Below are 19837 nucleotides of genomic sequence, written 5' to 3'. Positions count from 1 at the left end.
GTAGCGCCCATAACCTAGATTTAAGATGCCATTTAGCTCCTAGCTTTCATATCTCACTTTCTCACACTGCTCATATCCATGGAGCATTCCTGCAGTGGGCTTATGGAGGATTCTGTGAGACGTAGCTAGATTTAATAGATGGCCACATGGCCATTCAAGAGAAACCTGCATGGATAACTTGTTTGTACAAGTCGTGTTCAAATGTATGTGTGTGTGTGTGTGCAAGAATTGCGCTGGGAATTATTCTGTGGCTACAAAACATTAAAGATTTTCCAAATTGGTTCTGAATGTGCCTTGTGAAAGATTTGCAGAACTCTGCTTTTCAGTGCTTCCCAGGGTTTTTGACATGATAGAGATTTATTGCTGATTGCTAAGATCACAAAGTGTGCGTGCTGACTGATTGGCTTCTTTAAAAAACAAGAAATGTGAAGCAGTTGTTTGGAAACATGTGTGGCAATGTCTCCATTGGGCACAAAGATAAGGTTCCCAGATGTCCCCGTTTCCCGGGAACAGTCCCCGGATTTATTTGAAATTTGAAATACTCTATTGTCACTTGTACAACTTGTATACAGTGAGATTACACAAGCACCCCCCACTCAGATCTCTTAGTCTTAATTCCCCTCGTTTACTGACGCACACCCACCAAACCCAAAAGTCAGTTGCCCTGTTGTTATCTTTTCATTCAGCAGCCTAACAGCCCACGGATAGAAGCTGTTCTTTACCCTGTTGGTGCGACTAATCATGCTTCTATATCTTCTGCCTGAGGGCAGGAGATCAAGAAAGTGCTGGCCAGGGTGTGAATCATCCCTGAGAATTTCCCTCACTCTTCTTGAGGCAACGCTCTTTTGCTATTTCATCCAGTGGATTCACGGGACAGCCCATAATATCTTGTGCTGTATTCACCACCCTCTGTAGGCACTTCCTATCAGATGATGTCAAACCAACGTACCACACCATGATGCAGTATGAAAGGGCACTTTCTATTGTTGACCAGTAGAAGGAGATCATCAAATGTTGATTGACATTGTTCTTCCGCAATACTCTGAGGAGATGGAGTCTCTGTTGGGCTTTCTTAACCACCTGGGTTGTATTGATTTTCCAAGTAAGGTCTTCCCTGAGATAAACTCCTAGGAATTTAAAGGAAGAGACTCTCTCCACACAGCCCTCCCTGATGTACAGTGGGGCTAGTTCTCCTCTCTTCCTCCGAAAGTCCAACACCATCTCCTTTGTCTTGCTGATATTAAGGTGCAAGTTGCTCCCTAGGCACCATGTAGATATTTTTTGGACCTCCCCTCTATACGCTGATTCGTCTCCACCTGTTATTAAACCAATTATGGTGGTGTCATCTGCAAACATAATATTTGCAGTAGACGTGCCAGATGATATACAATCGTATGTATACAATGAATACAGGTAGGGACTTAGCACACATCCCTATGGTGTGCCAGTGCTGATTTTTTAAGGAATTAGATGTTACATGTCCAATCCTGATTTACAAATTTACTGATTTACAAATCAGTCCTCTGACAAAATCTATCTACAGTGGCACCTCGGGTTACAAACGCTTCGGGTGACAAACTCTGCTAACCCAGAAGTAGTACCTCGGGTTGCGAACTTTGCCCCAGCATGAGAACGGAAATTGTGCAGCGGCAGCAGGAGCCCCCATTAGCAAAATCGCACCTCAGGTTAAGAACGGTTTCGGGTTAAGAACGGACCTCTGGAACAAATTAAGTTCGTAACTCGAGGTACCGCTGTATTTAGTAGGAATTTGAAAAGTGTCCCCGGATTCATTGAAAAAAAATCTGGTAACCTTACACAAGTACCCATGGACTCTGGCTTTTGTTCCACAGTAATTGCGTTTCCCTGGTTATTCACCCCACCCCACCCCCGGCAGAGTTAAACTTAGAACTTTCTTGGGTAAACTCTAGTAACGTTGGTGATAAGCATTTTTACAGCGGGAACATATGGGTTTGGTTTTTCACAAATGGAAGCATTATCAGAAGCCACTGTGGTGATGTCTAAAAGTAAAAAACTTGAATAGAAGTATAAAGATAAAAATAAATAATGAAAAGTCATGCACAAACCAGTTTGCTACATGGTGCTCTTTAAATGTGTAGCTGCTCATACAAAGTTTTTTTATTACTGTTTGAAAAACAGGTCATAGCAAACGATAGAAGCCCTCTAATGGGAAGAGTCCACTGGGAGAAAATGGTGAAGAAAGTCTCGCGGTTTGGTATACGAACAGGCACTTTTAACTGCTCCAGTGACCCCAGGTATGTTCTTGAAGTTGTTGTAGTGGGTTTTGCCTCTATAACGTGGTACCACCTGTAATGTTGACTGCTTCCTGAACACCCTGTTGAAAAGCAGTGTAGAAATATCATTTATTTTCTGACATAAGCAATACAGAAAAAGGAGAAGAAAACTGACGAAACGACAGTATGTGATAGTAGGTCATAATATATCGGTACATATCCACAAATAAAATATTCACAGTTTCCATAAACTTACAAAGACAATTCCTATAGATTAGGCAATATTAAAATATTGTTAATACAGAAATAATCTCTCTGTTCACTGGCTTTGCTCATTAGCCAGCAATGGCACCAGAAAATTCCTGAATGACTCACATGCTCCTCTTCCTTGCTTCTAGACCTCAATGGAATCGGGGTTGTATGTTTACTCTGTGTATAAATTCATGTCGTGAATTGGTAGAAGAGCAGCCCTAATTATAATTTCATGAGCAATTTCATGAGCAGGTCCGCTACTGTATTCGATTTCAGACAGTTTCACTCGCAGTGGTTAAAAGACCGTGCTGAAATTCCTAATTGCCTGCTACGGAATACAAATTTCTCCATTTCACAATACACAAAGAAGATTGTGATCCCTGTTCAAGTTGCTGGATGTTTGCTGCTTCTACAGATACTGCAGACAAAATGCTTCTGTGTAGATGTTCATCACATCTGCAAATGTTTGCAAGACCTCTTTAACTCTGGAGTGCTTAAGTTCAGTGCGGCAAATGAGAGTGAAAACTGTTTCTTTTTCAAACATTCCTTGATTTTACCCAATGTTTTCATTGTAGATACTGCAGGAGAAGAGGCTGGGTGAGATCCACATTAATCATGTCTGTTCCACAAACTAGTACGTCCAAAGGGAAAGTGATGCTTAAGGAATACGGTGGACGTAAAATCGAGACGGAGCATATTTTCAAATGGATAACAGCCCATGCAGCTTCCCGGATCAAAACCATCTTCAAATCGGAACACTTGAAAGAAGAATGGAACAAAAGTTATCAGTATAGGGTGAAAATATACCTGTTTGCAAAGTTAGACCAGCCTCCAGCTTTCTTCTCTGCACTAAGTGTAAAGTTTACTGGCAGAGTTGAGTTTATTTTTGTGAATGTAGAAAACTGGGACAACAAGAGTCACATAGCAGAGATGGGCATCTATAAGACACCATCCTACATACTTAGAACTCCCGAAGGAATTTACAGGTATGGGAATAATACTGGTGAATTTATTTCCCTCCGTGCCATGGACTCCTTCTTGCGTTCCTTACAGCCAGAAGTTAATGATTTATTTGTTTTAAGCCTGGTATTAGTTAACTTAATGGCTTGGATGGACCTATTTATCACTCAGGGTGCTACTATCAAGCGCTTCGTTGTTCTCATAAGCACTTTAGGGACCTATAATTCTCTACTAATTATTTCTTGGCTACCAGTCTTGGGGTTTTTGCAGTTACCTTATTTAGACAGTTTCTATGAATACAGTTTAAAACTCTTCCGGTATTCAAATACAACAGCCCTAGCCTCATGGGTGAGAGCTGACTGGATATTTTACTCATCTCACCCTGCCTTGTTCCTCAGCACGTACCTAGGCCATGGGTTATTAATAGATTACTTTGAGAAAAAGAGACGGCACAATAACAACAGCGACGAAGTAAATGCCAACAACCTAGAGTGGTTATCTAGCCTTTGGGACTGGTACACTAGCTATCTGTTCCACCCTATCACTTCATTTCAGCGCTTCCCCTTTGAATCTGATTGGGATGAAGACCCAGACCTGTTCCTTGAGCGCTTAGCTTTCCCCGATTTGTGGCTCCACCCCCTGATACCAACCGATTACATTAAAAACTTGCCCATGTGGCGATTTAAATGCGCCGGCGGGCATTCCGAAGAGGAGATGATGGAGCTCTCTCAAAGCGAAAGCGAGTCGGATAGCGAATGCAAAGATGCCTTGAGAAGCGGCCGGGCGGTAGCCGAGGACGAGCAAAGCGCCCTTCAGAGCCCTTGCGAAGGTGAGCCCTCTTGCAATGGCGAGACCTGTTCGTGTGCCAAAGCCAGGTCATATGGCTCACAAAGCTCCGCGGAAGATATGGAGCCCGACTGGTCCGTCTGGCCTGCTGGTATGTTGCACTGTACGGAATGTGTCGTGTGTCTAGAGAATTTCAGAAACGGATGCTTGTTAATGGGTTTACCGTGCGGCCACGTCTTTCACCAGAATTGCATTGTGGTGTGGCTGGCCGGAGGTCAGCACTGCTGCCCGGTTTGTCGATGGGCCTCTTACAAGAAAAAGAAGCCATATCCGCGTCAGCAGCTGTTGTCAAACCATAGCCCGTCTTAGGTGTGTGCTGATAACGTCCTTTGTAACCTTCCTACATATTTACTGCTTGCCATTTAAATGTTAGTCACAAAACAGACCTTGTGGTTTAAAAGTTTTAGTTTAAATGTTAGTGCAGTGAAGTAAAAAATAAACATGATGCTAATGTCGATGACAGAATCATTTGGTTGCCTTGTATGTTGAAATAATGAATACGTATTGTACAATGACACCTTTCCTTTTACAGCATTTGGAAGTTTTAAAAAGTTAACATTTTTCGTTTGCTTTTTTTTGTAAGCACAAAAATCATATATATTTGTCAACAAAAGTATATTTCAGGAAATGTTTTAACAGAGCAGGATAGGATATGGGTGAACATGGAAATTTTAACATACAATAATTGTTTTATTTAAATGTTTCTTCTTTTAGAGTTTGTTCAGCACACCTTTGTTGAATAATGTATGGTCTGTGAGAATACATTTAAAAACAAATCCATGAAAATAAATTATTTTAAAAGAAGGTTAATAATTTGTCCTATCAATCGTTCCAATGGCGTTTTTGTACCTGTGGTTCACTTTGTCTTCCACTCAAAATATAATTTTACTTCTTAGGCTTTCATCCTACCCTTTGTATAAGAAATTGGAACTTATTGTAAGGTTACCAATCGTCCCCGTTTCCCCGGGGACAGTCCCCAGATTTACACAGCAGTCCCCATACAAAATCCATTGAAGCTGAAAAGGGTCCCTGGATTCATTGAAAAAAATCTGGTAACCTTAACTTATTGAGGTTTCTCAGGCAGAATATATCCATTTCCTGAATGCTTCCAGACCTATCTCTCGATTTGACTTTCATGTACATTAATAGTGCTTTATTAATTTCAAATATGAAATATAAAACTTCATCAGCCACTTATATCTATTTATACATTTCTGTCCTACCTAATTAGTCAATTGGGCTCTTAGTTCTTATTGACATCCATCTGTCTTGAGAGACAATGAAGTTTGTCTCTATGGGTGAAGTCAAACCACTGTATTAGCAGCACTGAAGTGATCTTCCTAGGGTGCAAGCCTGGGCAGTTAGACCCCGGGCAAGAAGGTTGTTGCCTACACAACTTACTTATATTTCTTAAGGTATGCTTGTTCTATCTCCACTGTGCAGGTTCAAGGCAAAAATGTCTCTGAACAATCCACCATTTTCTCGTTATGCAGGATATTGATCAGTGGTCAGTGCTGAGTCATGTCATATTATGCCATGTAAAACAAATCAGAATAGGTTAGAGCTCTCTTTTCATTTACTGTCCTTATGAAAGGCTCCAATCTGTCGTGTGAACACCGTCTGTCTAGCACGGGGCTAGAAGAATTCAAAGGCTAATGTATATGGGTGTCTATTCATTTCAATGGGAGTTCATTGTGTGCAAATTTCAAATGGACTACAGCGGTACCTTGGGTTACATACGCTTCAGGTTACATACGCTTCAGGTTACAGGCTCCGCTAACCCAGGAACTTTGCTTCAGGATGAGAACAGAAATCGTGCTCCGATGGCGCAGCAGCAGCAGTAGGCCCCATTGGCTAAAGTGGTGCTTCAGGTTAAGAACAGTTTCAGGTTAAATACAGACCTCCGGAACGAATTAAGTACTTAACCCGAGGTACCGCTGTATTGGTTAAACAGTTGAAGCGGGGGGGGGGGGTCCACAGTTGACCAAGAACAACAACAACAAAACCCGAGTCAAATCTGGTGAATCTAATTCAGAGTTATCCAAGTGCCTATATTATCCTCAAAAGCAAAATTCTAAAATAATCAATTGCCTGTCCCTATTTTAATAACAGGGGACGCAGGTGGCGCTGTGGGTTAAAGCCTCAGCACCTAGGGCTTGCCGATCGAAAGGTCGGCGGTTCGAATCCCTGCGGCGGGGTGCGCTCCCGCTGCTCGGTCCCAGCGCCTGCCAACCTAGCAGTTCGAAAGCACCTCCGGGTGCAAGTAGATAAATAGGGACCGCTTACCAGCGGGAAGGTAAACGGCGTTTCCGTGTGCGGCTCTGGCTCGCCAGAGCAGCGATGTCACGCTGGCCACGTGACCCGGAAGTGTCTCCGGACAGCGCTGGCCCCTGGCCTCTTGAGTGAGATGGGCGCACAACCCCAGAGTCTGTCAAGACTGGCCCGTACGGGCAGGGGTACCTTTACCTTTACCTTTACCTTTATTTTAATAACAAGTGACATTTTATTTTTTCTGATTCCTTATGTGTCTTGCACCGGCTTGTGAACCTGAAACTACAATACTGCCTCCATTCATCCGGGACCAAGTCCCACGGCACACACTGGGGCTTATATCTGAGTACACGTGTTAGTGTCACATAGGTGTTTAATGAGGTCTGAACTGCGGGTGGTGCGCTCTCCCCCCTTTGGAGCTTTTTAAGCAGAGGCTGGATGGCCACCTGTCAGAGATGATCGAACTCAGAGTCCTGCATCGCTCGGGGTTGGACTAGATCACCCTTGGGGTCTCTTCCGACTCCATGAGTATGATTCTGTTCTATGGCATTGGCTGCCTCCGGCTGCGGGGAGCGGCTTCCATCACCTGTCTGTCACTTGCGGGCAACCAACCAAGAAGCAGATCGGGGATTCCGCGTCCCTAAGCTCCTCCCTCCCTGAAGCCAGCCTTTCCTGACTTCGGGTCCCCGGATGTTGTTGGCCTACAACTCCCATCATCCCCCAACGGCTAGCAAGGGATGATGGGAGTTGTAGGCCAGCGGCGTGGGCCGCCTTGGACTAATCAGAGTGGCGGCTAATCACACCTTCTACCCACGTCGTCTCTATGGTGCGCGCCACTTCCTTGTTTCCCTGGGAGAGGGCCGGAAGCAGGAAGTAGCGCGTGGATGGGAGGACTAGGTGCCGCTGGCCGGAGATGGGGCTGTTCGGGAAGACCCAGGAGAAGCCGCCCAAGGAGCTGGTAAAGGCCGCTTGGAGGGAGGGAGGGAGGGAGAGGCTTTGGGAATAGGGCGCCCTGAGCGAGGACAAAGTTTGGCATCTATCCTACTAAATATTTATTATTTCCACAATAATTCCTTTATAAATACAGTGGTACCTCGGGTTACATACGCTTCAGGTTACAGACTCCACTAACCCGTAAATAGTGCTTCAGGTTAAGAACTTTGCTTCAGGATGAGAACAGAAATTGTGCTCCAGCGGCGTGGCAGCAGCAGGAGGCCCCATTAGCGAAGGTGGTGCTTCAGGTTAAGAACAGCTTCAGGTTAAGAACGGACCTCCGGAACGAATTAAGTACTTAACCCGAGGTACCACTGTATGGGCATTATTACTATTACTATTATTATTATTATTATTATTTGGCCTCTCAGCGCCTTGTGAGGGAGCCGCCCGCCGCACACTCTCGAAATCCGGCGCTGCTGGGATGAGCCAAGGCAGGAGTTTATTTTTTAATAATAATAATTTATTATTTAGACCCCGCCCATCTGGCTGGGTTTCCTCAGCCATTACAGTGATCCCTCGGGTTACAGACGCTTCAGGTTACATACGCTTCAGGTTACAGACTCCACTAACCCAGAAATAGTACTTCGAGTTAAGAACTTTGCTTCAGGATGAGAACAGAAATTGCGCGGCAGTAGCAGGAGGCCCCTTTAGCTAAAGTGGTGTTTCAGCTTAAGTACATGTTCAAGTTAAGAACAGACCTCCAGAACGAATTAAGTATGTAACTAGAGGTACCACTGTATTCATTTATTACGTTCACATGCCACCTTTATCTTCAAACGAGCTGAAGGTGTGGTGTACGTGGTTCTCCTCCCCATTTCACCCCCACAACAACACTGTGAAGTAGGTCAGGCTAAGACATGGGTAGGCAAACTAAGACCCGGGGGCTGGATCTGGCCCAATCGCCTTCTAAATCCAGCCCATGGACGGATTTTTACATCAGCGTGTTTTTACATGAGTAGAATGTGTTAAAATGCATCTCTGGGTTATTTGTGGGGCAGAGGAATTCGTTCTTTCTTTTTGAAAATATAGTACAGCTCCCCACAAGGTCTGAGGGACAGTGGACCGGCCCCCTGCTGAAAAAGTTTGCTAAGAGGTGGTGACCGGCTTCCAAGGAGCTTCATGGGTCGGGTGGGGATTCAAACTCTGCTCTCCCAGGTCCTTGCCTGACGATGCTTTTAACCATTACACCACACTGCGGGGGGGGGGGGGGGAGGCTGGGATGAGGATGGGCGTAGGGTTTGCACCTGCCTGACAGGGGTCGGTTGAGTAGCTGACACGCCTCCTGCAGGGCTGGGCATCCAGCCCCATGTCGAGGAAGGGCTTGCATGATTCACAGAACTGCAGAATTGGAAGGGATCCTGGCAGGAGGGGGTTGACATCTAGCCCAACCCCCTTGCAGTGCAGGAATCTCAGCTAATTTCCAGTCCCACATGTTAGAAAACACAGGGCGAGCCCCACTGAAATCAAAGGGGCTTCATTTAGTCTTAAGTAGATATGGTTGGGACACTGGTGGCGCTGTGGGTTAAACCACAGAGCCTAGGACTTGCTGATTAGAAGGTCGGCGGTTCGAATCCCCGCGACGGGGTGAGCTCCCGTTGCTTGGTCTCTGCTCCTGCCAACCTAGCAGTTCAAAAGCACAGCAAAGTGCAAGTAGATAAATAAGCACCTCTCTGGCAGGAAGGTAAACAGCGTTTCCGTTCGCTGCTCTGGTTTGCCAGAAGCGGCTTAGTCATGCTGGCCACATGACCCGGAAGCTGTATGCCGGCTCCCTCGGCCAATAAAGCGAGATGAGCGCCGCAATGCCAGAGTCGGCCATGACTGGACCTAATGGTCAGGGGTCCCTTTTCCTTTACCTTTAGATGTGGTTAGGATGTCACTGTTAAGTCATTTTCAACTGAAGTCCCATTGATTTCAACGGGTCTTCTCTAAGAATGACTGGCTGCTGTTCCCAGATGCTAAAAGCAACAGATTCAGCTTCTCATCACTTGGCACTGAAGTAGGTTCGGTACTTACAGAATGTGAAAGTTGGAGCATCCCAGATTGGAATATAAGAGCCCTGCTGGGACAGAACAAAGGTCTATCTAGTGCAGCATCCTTTTTGAAGGCAATACCTCTCTTCCATTAATGCTTCTCAGTAGTCGGTACAAACATATGTGTGTGGGTGTTTAATTGTTTTTCACGTGTGTTTTATAGCATTCTTATCTATAAACCATCTTGAGCCTGTGTCAAGGAAAAAGGCAGGGTGCAAATAAACATATAATGATAATAATAAGGTGTGCAGGATAAATGGCAAAATCCCTTTTTTTCTTCTCTTCTCTTTCTTTTTCATTGTGTTTAAAAGCAATAAATTTTTATTTTTTTTTAAATGGCAAAATCCATGCAACAGTGGAAAAGCTTGAAGGATCCTCAATCACCCCACCCCACATTCCAGGTCAACTCGAGAGATTGGAAAGCATACATATCCCTGGTTGTCTTCTAACATAATAAGTGAACCTATTGAAATTAATGGGCATGACTAACAGGGGTCCATTAATTGCAGTGGGTCTACTCTGAGTAAAGGGACGCGGGTGGCGCTGTGGGTTAAACCACAGAGCCTAGGACTTGCCAATCAGAAGGTCAGTGGTTCGAATCCCCGCAATGGGGTGAGCTCCCGTTGCTCGGTTCCTGCTCCTGCCAACCTAGCAATTCGAAAGCACGTCAGAATGCAAGTAGATAAATAGGTACCGCTCTAGCGGGAAGGTAAACGATGTTTCCATGTGCTGCTGTGGTTCACCAGAAGCGGCTTAGTCATGCTGGCCACATGACCTGGAAGCTGTACTGGAAGCTCCCTCGGCCAGTAAAGCGAGATGAACGCCGCAACCCCAGAGTCAGCCATGACTGGACCTAATGGTTAGGGATCCCTTTAACTTTACCTTACTCTGAATAAACGTTAGTTGATTACAGCCACAAATGTGTTGATAATTCCAAATTTCTTCAAGTAATGTTTCACATTTGTTTACATTAGGCTCATCATATACAGAGCTGCTCATTTGCCTTTATTAAAATCCTCTCTCAAGTTGTCCGTCATTAATGTGTACGTGTCAGTCAGTTTGACTAACGGACTAATAATCGAAAGCCCTAACCCACAGATACTTGTTCTCAGGAACCAGCTACATGTTCACAGCTTTATATCAGGATCTATGGGCATGATCAATACTATCAGTTGCCCTGGGTTCAATGACCCCTATCCAAACAGCACTGATCATTCAGTTGGTGCTACCCAACTAGCTGGGCCACATCTGCAACCTCTGGGCAGGGCACAGTTTCAAATCTCCTATCTTTCTTTTTCAGGTCAATGAGTGGTCATTGAAGATACGAAAAGAAATGAGAGTGATTGATAGACAGATTAGAGGTCTGTATTCTCTTGGGTTTTCTCTGAATTGCTCTTCTTTCAGATACCCCAAGTAAACACCAGTAAGATTTTAAAAGTTTTTAATTTTTAAAAAAACTTCAACATATAGAACTTGATTAAACGGTGCACTGTATAGCTTTATGTCCAGATACAGCTCCGACGACATTGTATGGTTCGATCCCACAGCAAATGGTTAACATAGCAGTGGGCAACTATGCTGCGTAGCTATTTATTATTCCATACACCAGCACACTACCTTTAACAGATGGCTCCCTGATTCGAATGTTCCCAGTGCAACCTGCGACCCAGCTAAAGGAGCCATCTCCAAGGGACTGAAGTCCCTTCGTCCCCTCTCCCCCCAAAAAATATTTGAGGGGCTGGGGCCCCCAAAATTGATGGGCATTGCCATTCAAATTGTGTTCATGTGCCGCATCATGCAATTGATTGTGTGGAGTGGGGCTTACCTCCCCCCCCCCTATTTTATTCAAGTTGGCACTCCTGGACCCAGTAATGCAAAAATCAGCACCCAAGCTGTGCTGGCAATTTGTCAGGCAGCCCATGCTGGCTTCTGCAGTGACCACTAAATTCATCTGCAAGGGATTAGAAGATGCTTGTTCTTTGCTTGGGAAATATGAGGGAGGGGGGGGCTTATATCAAGAGAAAATATCAGTCAAAGCAGTGTTTGTATGCGGGATCTGAATATCAGTTTAAAGTTCATGTGGGATAGGCCTTATGCGGCTGTTGTTTTGACCTCACGTGGACCCTAATTGCTTTCTTGGTGATTCCGTTACATTTCCTTGGAACTGGAAATGAAGGCACAGAGGAAGCAAGCTTCGAGATTTCAGTCAAGGCACCCCTTGCCAGAAATACTCGGGGCGCCATCCTCTAGAAAGTTCTCCTGTGCAAGCCCCTTTGAAATGAATGCAGGCTGTGCCATAACTTAGCTCCCATTCATTGGAGTGACACTTTTGCAGGCGAATTTCCTGGTGGCCCTTTGTATAGAAAGTTTTTAGTTAACTGGGCTTGAAATATTTAAAATGGAAGCAGCTGCCAGAAGGAACCTTTACACACAGCTACACGTATAACAAGTTATCCTAGCCTTTCAATAAGGAAATGTATACGAAGTTGTCATAACTTTCCCCCCAATGGTTGCAAACACATCATTAGCATGGTTTACTAGTACAGTCATCGCTTGGTTCTTGAACGCCTTGGTACTTGTACGCTTTGGCTCCTGAACACCAAAAACCCGGGAGTAAGTGTTCCGGTTTTCCAACTTTTTCATCCACAACGGCTTCCGCTTGAGTGCAGGAAGCTCCTGCAGCCGATCGGAAGCCGCGCCTTGGTTTTCGAACGTTTCGGAAGTCGAACGGACTTCCAGAATGGATTTCGTCCAAGAGCCAAGGTACGACTGTGGTTACTTGGATGATGCTCTACCCACAAATCACTTCTCTAAGAGCACTTCCTCTTCAGTTGAATTCCTCCCATCACTCAGTGCGAGCAAGTGTACTGTAGTTTATTTATTGTTTGAGATTTGTAATAAAATAAAATATAAAAATGTCATTTTCTACCCCAAGCTGTTCATTGGCAGGAATATTTGTCAGCAACTGATGCTGAGTATATTATACTAAGATTGGAACTTACATCTGGCAAGTTGGAAATCCTGATTGACTTACAATCCAAGACAGGCATAGGCAAACTCAGCCTGCAAGATGTTTTTGGACTACAACTCCCATCATCCCTAGCTAACAGGACCAGTGGTCAGGGATGATGGGAATTGTAGTCCCAAAACATCTGGCAGGCCGAGTTTGCCTGTGCCTGATCCAAGACACAGTTCACTCAGAGGTTTGGAGCTGTCATTTGAGGTCAAGGACAAGACCTCACTTCTTGGGAAGTAAGGTAGAACCTTAACAGGTACCAAATTTCAGTTGGCTTCTATAATCTGCCCCAGATGACAGCAGCCAATATATGCATGTTCCCAGAGCCCCCCAAACATTGTCTTTCATTCAGATACAGTGGTGCCTCGCAAGACGAAATTAATCCGTTCCGTGAGGCTCTTCGTATAGCGGTTTTTTCGTCTTGCGAAGCAAGCCCATTGACAGCTTAGCGGATTAGCGCTATTAGCGGTTTAGCGGCTTTTAGCGGATCAGCTGATAAGTGGCTTAGGGCTTAGGAAAAGGGGGAAAAGGGGGGGGGAAACCCGCAGGAACTCGCAAGACATTTTCGTCTTGCGAAGCAAGCCCGTAGGGAAATTCGTTTTGCGAAGCGCCTCCAAAACGGAAAACCCTTTCGTCTAGCGGGTTTTCTGTCTTGCGAGGCGTTCGTCTTGCGGGGCACCACTGTATGTCTTCTTAAGTCCGTGGCCGCTAGTATAGGGAGACTGAGGTGACAGGTGAGTCCCACTCCTTCTCTCCTATGTAGTATTCACACGCCAAGGAAAATCATGGCTCATTTTTAAAGCCCCGAGCTTCCGCCATCACATTTACTGTTGTTTGCATTGTAGATATTCAGCGAGAAGAGGAAAAGGTAAAAAGATCCATCAAAGATGCTGCCAAAAAGGGTCAGAAAGACGTTTGCGTGGTCCTGGCAAAGGAGATGATTCGTTCGCGGAAAGCTGTGAGCAAACTCTACGCCTCCAAAGCCCACATGAATTCAGTGCTGATGGGGATGAAGAATCAGCTGGGTAAGGAGCTGGGCTTCCATGGCAGCACCTGTCATGATGGAACAAAATGGTTACCGTATTTTTCGCTCTATAAGACCACAAGACGCACCTAGTTTTTGGAGGAGGAAAACAAGAAAAAAAGTATTCTGTATCTCAGAAGCCAGAACAGCAAGAGGGATCGCTGCGCAGTGAAAGCAGCAATCCCTCTTGCTGTTCTGGCTTCTGTGATAGCTGTGCAGCCTGCATTCACTCCATAAGACGCACACACATTTTCCCTTACTTTTTAGGAGGGAAAAGGTGAGTCTTATAGAGCAAAAAATACGGTACTTAAATTTCTCTTCCACCAAATCACACAGGCAACTGAATACAAAAGAAAGCTATCATCTATCTATATCTATCTATCTATCTATCTATCTATCATCATCTTATTCTTTTAGTACTGCTCTAACCACATGAAAGGGTAGCTAGCAGTGGGTTAGGAAATACCCATGCAATAGGCTTTGTCCACCAAGCTGTGTTATTCAGCTATATTCCACTGCAGCATAGGCTCGTACCTTGCAGAAGTTCTTCTCACAGTGCCAGGTGCATGTGCAAAGGGGGCCTTGGACGAACACTTATCCAGAATTTTCCCACCTCAAGCAATCCGTGCTGAAGCTGAGCTGGGTGCAATGCTGCAACAGTCTTTCTCTCCCGTAGAAAACTCTGGAATAAAATGACGCTTGGTAATAGAGGCTTTGAACCTCATTAGACCAAATGAGCATAAAATGATCAAGGGTCAAAAATACAGAAAGAAATAGAAGACTGTTGTGAAGACTGTAGGACTAAACAGTTCACACCATAGATTTATTTTTATGCTGTGCTGTAGCAATAGTAGTAGTAGTAATAATAATAATAATAATAATTTATTATTTATACCCCGCCCATCTGGCTGGGCTTCCCCAGCCACTCTGGGTGGCTTTCAACAAAATATTAAAATACAATAATGCATCAAACATTAAAATCTTCCCTAAACAGGGCTGCCTTCAGATGCCTTCTAAAAGTCTGGTAGTTGTTATTCTCTTTGACATCTGGTGGGAGGGTGTTCCACAGGGCAAGTGCCTGGTTCTCTGTAACTTGGCTTCTCGCAGTGAGGGAACCGTCAGAAGGCCCTCGGCGCTGGACCTCAGTGTCCGGGCAGAACGATGGGGATGGAGACGCTCCTTCAGGTATACTGGGCCGAGGCCGTTTGGGGCTTTAAAGGTCAGCACCAACCCTTTGAATTGTGCTCGGAAACGTACTGGGAGCCAATGTAGGTCTTTCAAGACAGTGTTATGTGGTCTTGGCGGCTGCCCCCAGTCACCAGTCTAGCTGCTGCATTCTGGATTAGTTGTAGTTTCCGGGTCACCTTCAAAGGTAGCCCCACAAAGGTAGCAAAGGTCAGTAATGTTTGAATAAAGAAGCAAGTTGTAGCAAAGTATACCTCTTCTTTCCACATGATAGCAGTATGCAACCCAGGACTTCCCCTTTAGAAAAGTGCTCTTCAAAAGGGCTTGGTTTCCTTCCACCTTGCTACACATTTGAGGTCTGCAGAGCTTTGGAAGGTAACTAAGGTATTGTAGAAGATGAGCACTTTTCCTTGCAGTTTGGTGGCATTCTGCATGAACCTCAACTTGTAGCTTATGTCACTCCAAATAAACGAAGAGCTGGGGAGGCAAACCACGAGGTCAGGTTTGCATGCAATGCTGGACCATACATGGCTTGGCTCTGGCGGCAGCAGGACCAGGGTGGAGCAATGTGGCTGCAATCATTTGCTCCAGGCACACACCTGCTTCCTCATTCTTGCAGTGTTATGTACAAATAAGGCCACCATTGGATACAGTGTCATGTGATATTGCCTTCTTGTGGTTTAATCATCACAGGTTGGTTTGTTTTTTTAACAAAAAATCAAGCGGCCTTGGAAGGATTTGTATACAGTGGTACCTCAGGTTACATACGCTTCAGGTTACATACGCTTCAGGTTACAAACTCCGCTAACCCAGAAATAGTGCTTCAGGATGAGAACAGAAATCGTGCTCTGGCGGCGCGGCGGCAAGCAGGAGGCCCCATTAGCTAAAGTGGTTCTTCAGGTTAAGAACAGTTTCAGGTTAAGAACAGACCTCCGGAACGAATTAAGTTCCGTGTTTTTCGCTCTATAAGACTCACCAGACCACAAGACGCACCTAGTTTTTGGAGGAGGAAAACAAGAAAAAAAATATTCTCAATCTCAGAAGCTGCTTTCACTGCGCAACGATCCCTCTTGCTGTTCTGGCTTCTGTGATAGCTGCGCAGCCTACATTCGCTCCATAAGATGCACATACATTTCCCCTTACTTTTTAGGAGGGAAAAAGTGAGTCATAGAGCAAAAAATACGGTACTTAACCCAAGGTACCACTGTACTTGAAAGCGTCACAAGCAAGATGCTGGACCAGATAATCCTTGATGTAACATTGCAGGCCTCTGATCACATCCTTATCCTAGAAAATCTTTGGGGGTCTTTTTCAGAAGCGGAAAGGAAAATAATACCCTGTTCTTTATGAACACTCTTATTGTTGGCTTTTTATAAGTTATCAAGTTGAGAGAAAAGGTGGACATCTTGTAATCTTAGGTACCCTCAACTCCCCTCTGAATTGAATAGGAACCTTGATCTGGTGGCTGGGAACAGCCCAATCTGATGTTCTGCTGGCCTGAATTTGATCTAAAGTCTTCCATGCCTTCTCTTGGCAGCTGTCCTGAGAGTGGCTGGCTCATTACAGAAGAGCTCAGAAGTAATGAAAGCCATGCAAAACTTAGTAAAGATCCCTGAAATCCAGGCTACAATGCGGGAGTTGTCCAAAGAAATGATGAAGGTAAGAGTACTCCCTTAATTCTTTTTTTGTATGATCTGGCTGTGTAAAATGGTAGCAAGGAAAGCAGTCTAGCATGCAAGAGATATAGTACCTGCTTCAGATCATTGTTGCCTTGTTTGCTGATATCCTGGCTCCTTCTGCCTTCCCTTTGCCAGATGAGGCCACTTGAACATCAGTCCAAAGGAGATCAGCTGTCAAACTTCCCTTGTCTCTCTGGATTTATTAGTTTTTTTTAAAAAGGTACCCCTGCCCGTTCGGGCCAGTCTTGACAGACTCTAGGGTTGTGCGCTCATCTCACTCTAGAGGCCGGGAGCCAGCGCTGTCCACAGACACTTCCAGGTCACGTGGTGTCAGGGAACTGCCATCGGAGCCAGAGGAGGAGGGAGGGCTCCAGAGGGATTCCGGAGAGTATCCCAGGAGGGAGAGAGGCAGCCCATCTTCTGGGGAAGTAAATCAGCGTAGCACCAGTGGAGAAGGGGGGCAGATGGGGGAATCGGCGAGGTGGCTCCATGACTCCTCGCCGGAGACTAGCGGGGATAGCATGGGTCCTCCACTGCCCACACCCTCCCTGTGCAGAAGGCTTCCGCGCAGGGAGAGTAGGTGGAGACTAGGCGTCAAAGAGCTTTGCTAGAAGAAGTTCAAGAAACGCCCACTGACGGATTCTGCCAGCGATTGAGACAGCCACGGATGGGTGGCTGTCCGGACAGAAAGGGTTCACCCGATTTACGCACAAGCAACCCCTAGAACCATTACACGTGGCCAGCGTGACAAGCTGCATCTGGCGAGCCAGCGCAGCACATGGAACACCGTTTACCTTCCCGCTATTAAGCGGTCCCTATTTATCTACTTGCACCCAAGGGTGCTTTCGAACTGCTAGGTTGGCAGGCGCTGGGACCGAGCGACGGGAGCGTACCCCGCCGCGGGGATTCGAACCGCCGACCTTTCGATCAGCAAGTCCTAGGCGCTGAGGCTTTAACCCACAGGGCCACCCACGTCCCATTAATTTTTTTAGCTGCTTGCAATGGTTTGTTGGGACAGTCCAAGCTGTGGCTGAAAACTAGAGCCCAATTTCCAGGTCTGCAAGTGTATGATCCTGGTCTGTATATACAAATAACTTAATCTTCCAGCATCTACATTTTCTTTAGGCAGGTATTATCGAAGACATGCTGGAGGATACTTTTGAAGGTATGGAAGACCAAGAAGAGATGGAAGAGGAAGCAGAAATGGAGATTGACAAAATTTTGTTTGACCTTACAGCTGGTGAGTGGAAGTGTGCACGAGTGTCTATAGATAAACGTATGTGCCATATCCTACTTTTTATTGTTGGCAAAACTGGCCACCTTCATTTGCAGCGCCAGCTCTCCCGTAATATTAAATGGAAGCTTGACCCTGAACAGGTGTTGCTGAGCAAATGAGACCCTGGAGTCTATAAGGGTTATATGCCACAGCTTTTAAGCATTCTCTTGAGACTGTGTTATGTTTCAGGAAGTGAAGTTAAATGGCTGTTAAATGGCTGTTTCAGGAAGTGAAGTTAAATGGCTGTTTCATCTTCCAGTTCTCCCACCTAGTCCAGTGGTGGGGAACCTCCAAACCATGAGCTTAACTAGGCTAGACAGCAGTCAAAATTTAGCTCGCAAGGCTGTTTTCCAGACATCATATATGTGTATGTAGGGTAGATAATGACCTGGCAGCAAATAAACAATTGGGAGTCTTGAAGTGCACTCCCAATTGTTCCTTGGCCAGCATGTCTTGTATTTGCTTGTATTTGTACTGCCTTCCCAAAGCCGGGAAGGAGATATGGGGGCTATGACAGGGTCCTAGAGTCCTCCTGTCTCCTTCCCAAACCCTAGTTAGCACTTTCCCAGCTTTCGGAAGGAGATGGGAGGGCCCTAGGACCCTACCAGAGGGGATGCGGGTGGCGCTGTCGGTTAAACCACAGAGCCTAGGACTTGCTGATCAGAAGTTCGGCGGTTCGAATCCCCGCGACGGGGTGAATCCCCGCGACGGGCTGCGCCTCCCCGCGACGGGCTGCGCCTCCCCGCTGTCCCCCAAGCTTGTGGGGCTGCCCGATATCTGCACGAAGCCCGGGGCGCAGGGTTGCTTCAGGATGCAGGCTGCTATCCGCAAGCCTTGGGAGCCCGACGGGAACTCGCGCGGAGCTCCCAAGGCTTGCGGAGAGCTTCTTGAAGCCTGGAGAGCGAGAGGGGTCAGTGCGCACCGACCCCTCTCGCTCTCCAGGCTTCACCGAAAGCCTGCATTCGCCCCATAGGACACACACACATTTCCCCTTCATTTTTGGAAGGGAAAAAGTGCGTCCTATAGGGCGAAAAATACGGTGATCCCACCCTGCTTAGAATTCTGGGATTGTTCTGGATTGAGCCTTTATATTTTGGCGCTGCTTTTTCAACTGCAAGTGTGCTTTGCCTTTTCTTGCAGGAGCCTTGGGTAAAGCACCCAGTAAGGTCACCGACGCCCTGCCAGAACATGAGCCTGAAGGGGCTACAGCAGCTGTTGTTGATGAAGATGAAGAAGAAGATATTGAAGCAATGCAGTCGCGGTTAGCGACTCTCCGTAGCTAAATGTAGGCTGGCTTTGCAGTTTGGTGCATTTTTCCACAGGCTGCCCTGTCATGCCTTTTAACAGTGCAAAACTTCATGCAAAAGTCTTTCCTGTATATATTCCTATATCTATTTTTTTGTGGGTTTGCCTTCAGAGATATTATTTTTAACTTTTCTGTCAACCTATGCCCAACACTAAACCGCTCTTGGGGAATGGAGAAGGAATGGCATATGTATTCTCAAACAAAAAATAAAATAAAAACCTATTTGAACGAGCTTGTGCTTTACGTACTGTCTTCTGCGGGCTGTACCTGCAACAACAGCATTATGTACATTTCTGAAACAGTATGACTAGATTTTAATAAACAGTTTTTAACACTTTCCTGCAGTCCCTGGTGAGCTGGTAGTTTCTTTCAAGTATGTGGACTGAACACACAAACCTCTTGCCAGTTATTAAAAACTAACTAAACTCTTCAGCCACAAAGTGCAGTTCTGATTAGCTTAATACAGTTGATCTCCTGCAAGTAAAAGTTATATGCCTGGCAGCAAAGTGCGGGGGGGGGGGGGATCCAAAAATGGTACAAGTAAAATAAAACTCTGTGTCACTAAGCAGTTTTAGGTACATAAAACCTGTTTTTTGTTTATATTCTTAAAGATTTTGTAAAGAAGCTTGTCAGGTAATCCAGTCAAAAGCTCATCAAAATGGAGATGTCACATTACAATAAGCCATAGGCACAGTGCAGTTTTAAATAACAAAGGATGCATTTCCAGAAAGCCTTTATATCGCA

The 19837-nt window shown here is 45.6% G+C and overlaps 1 protein-coding gene across 4 annotated transcripts in view; it reads left to right on the top strand.

The window, feature by feature from the left end:
• The window catches only part of LOC307200726 (charged multivesicular body protein 3), a 32267-nt gene extending 12942 nt beyond the window's left edge, over positions 1–19325 (top strand). For 2 of the 4 annotated variants that reach the window (XM_079949559.1, XM_079949558.1), the window contains exons 4-5: positions 2158–2273; positions 3080–5114. In XM_079949559.1, the coding sequence (XP_079805685.1) occupies positions 2158–2273; positions 3080–4619 (1656 nt within the window). In that variant the 3' untranslated portion in view covers positions 4620–5114. Of the gene's footprint in view, positions 1–2157; positions 2274–3079; positions 5115–7382; positions 7540–10907; positions 10969–13468; positions 13649–16369; positions 16492–17636; positions 17752–18927 lie in introns of those variants that run through there. The other 2 variants (XM_079949560.1, XM_079949561.1) reach the window with 2 other exon arrangements.
• The last annotated feature ends 512 nt before the right edge of the window (positions 19326–19837 follow it).

Source organism: Podarcis cretensis (assembly GCF_951804945.1).
Source record: "Podarcis cretensis genome assembly, chromosome: 13".
NCBI lineage: Eukaryota > Metazoa > Chordata > Lepidosauria > Squamata > Lacertidae > Podarcis > Podarcis cretensis.
This window is presented reverse-complemented; position numbering and strand designations above follow the sequence as displayed.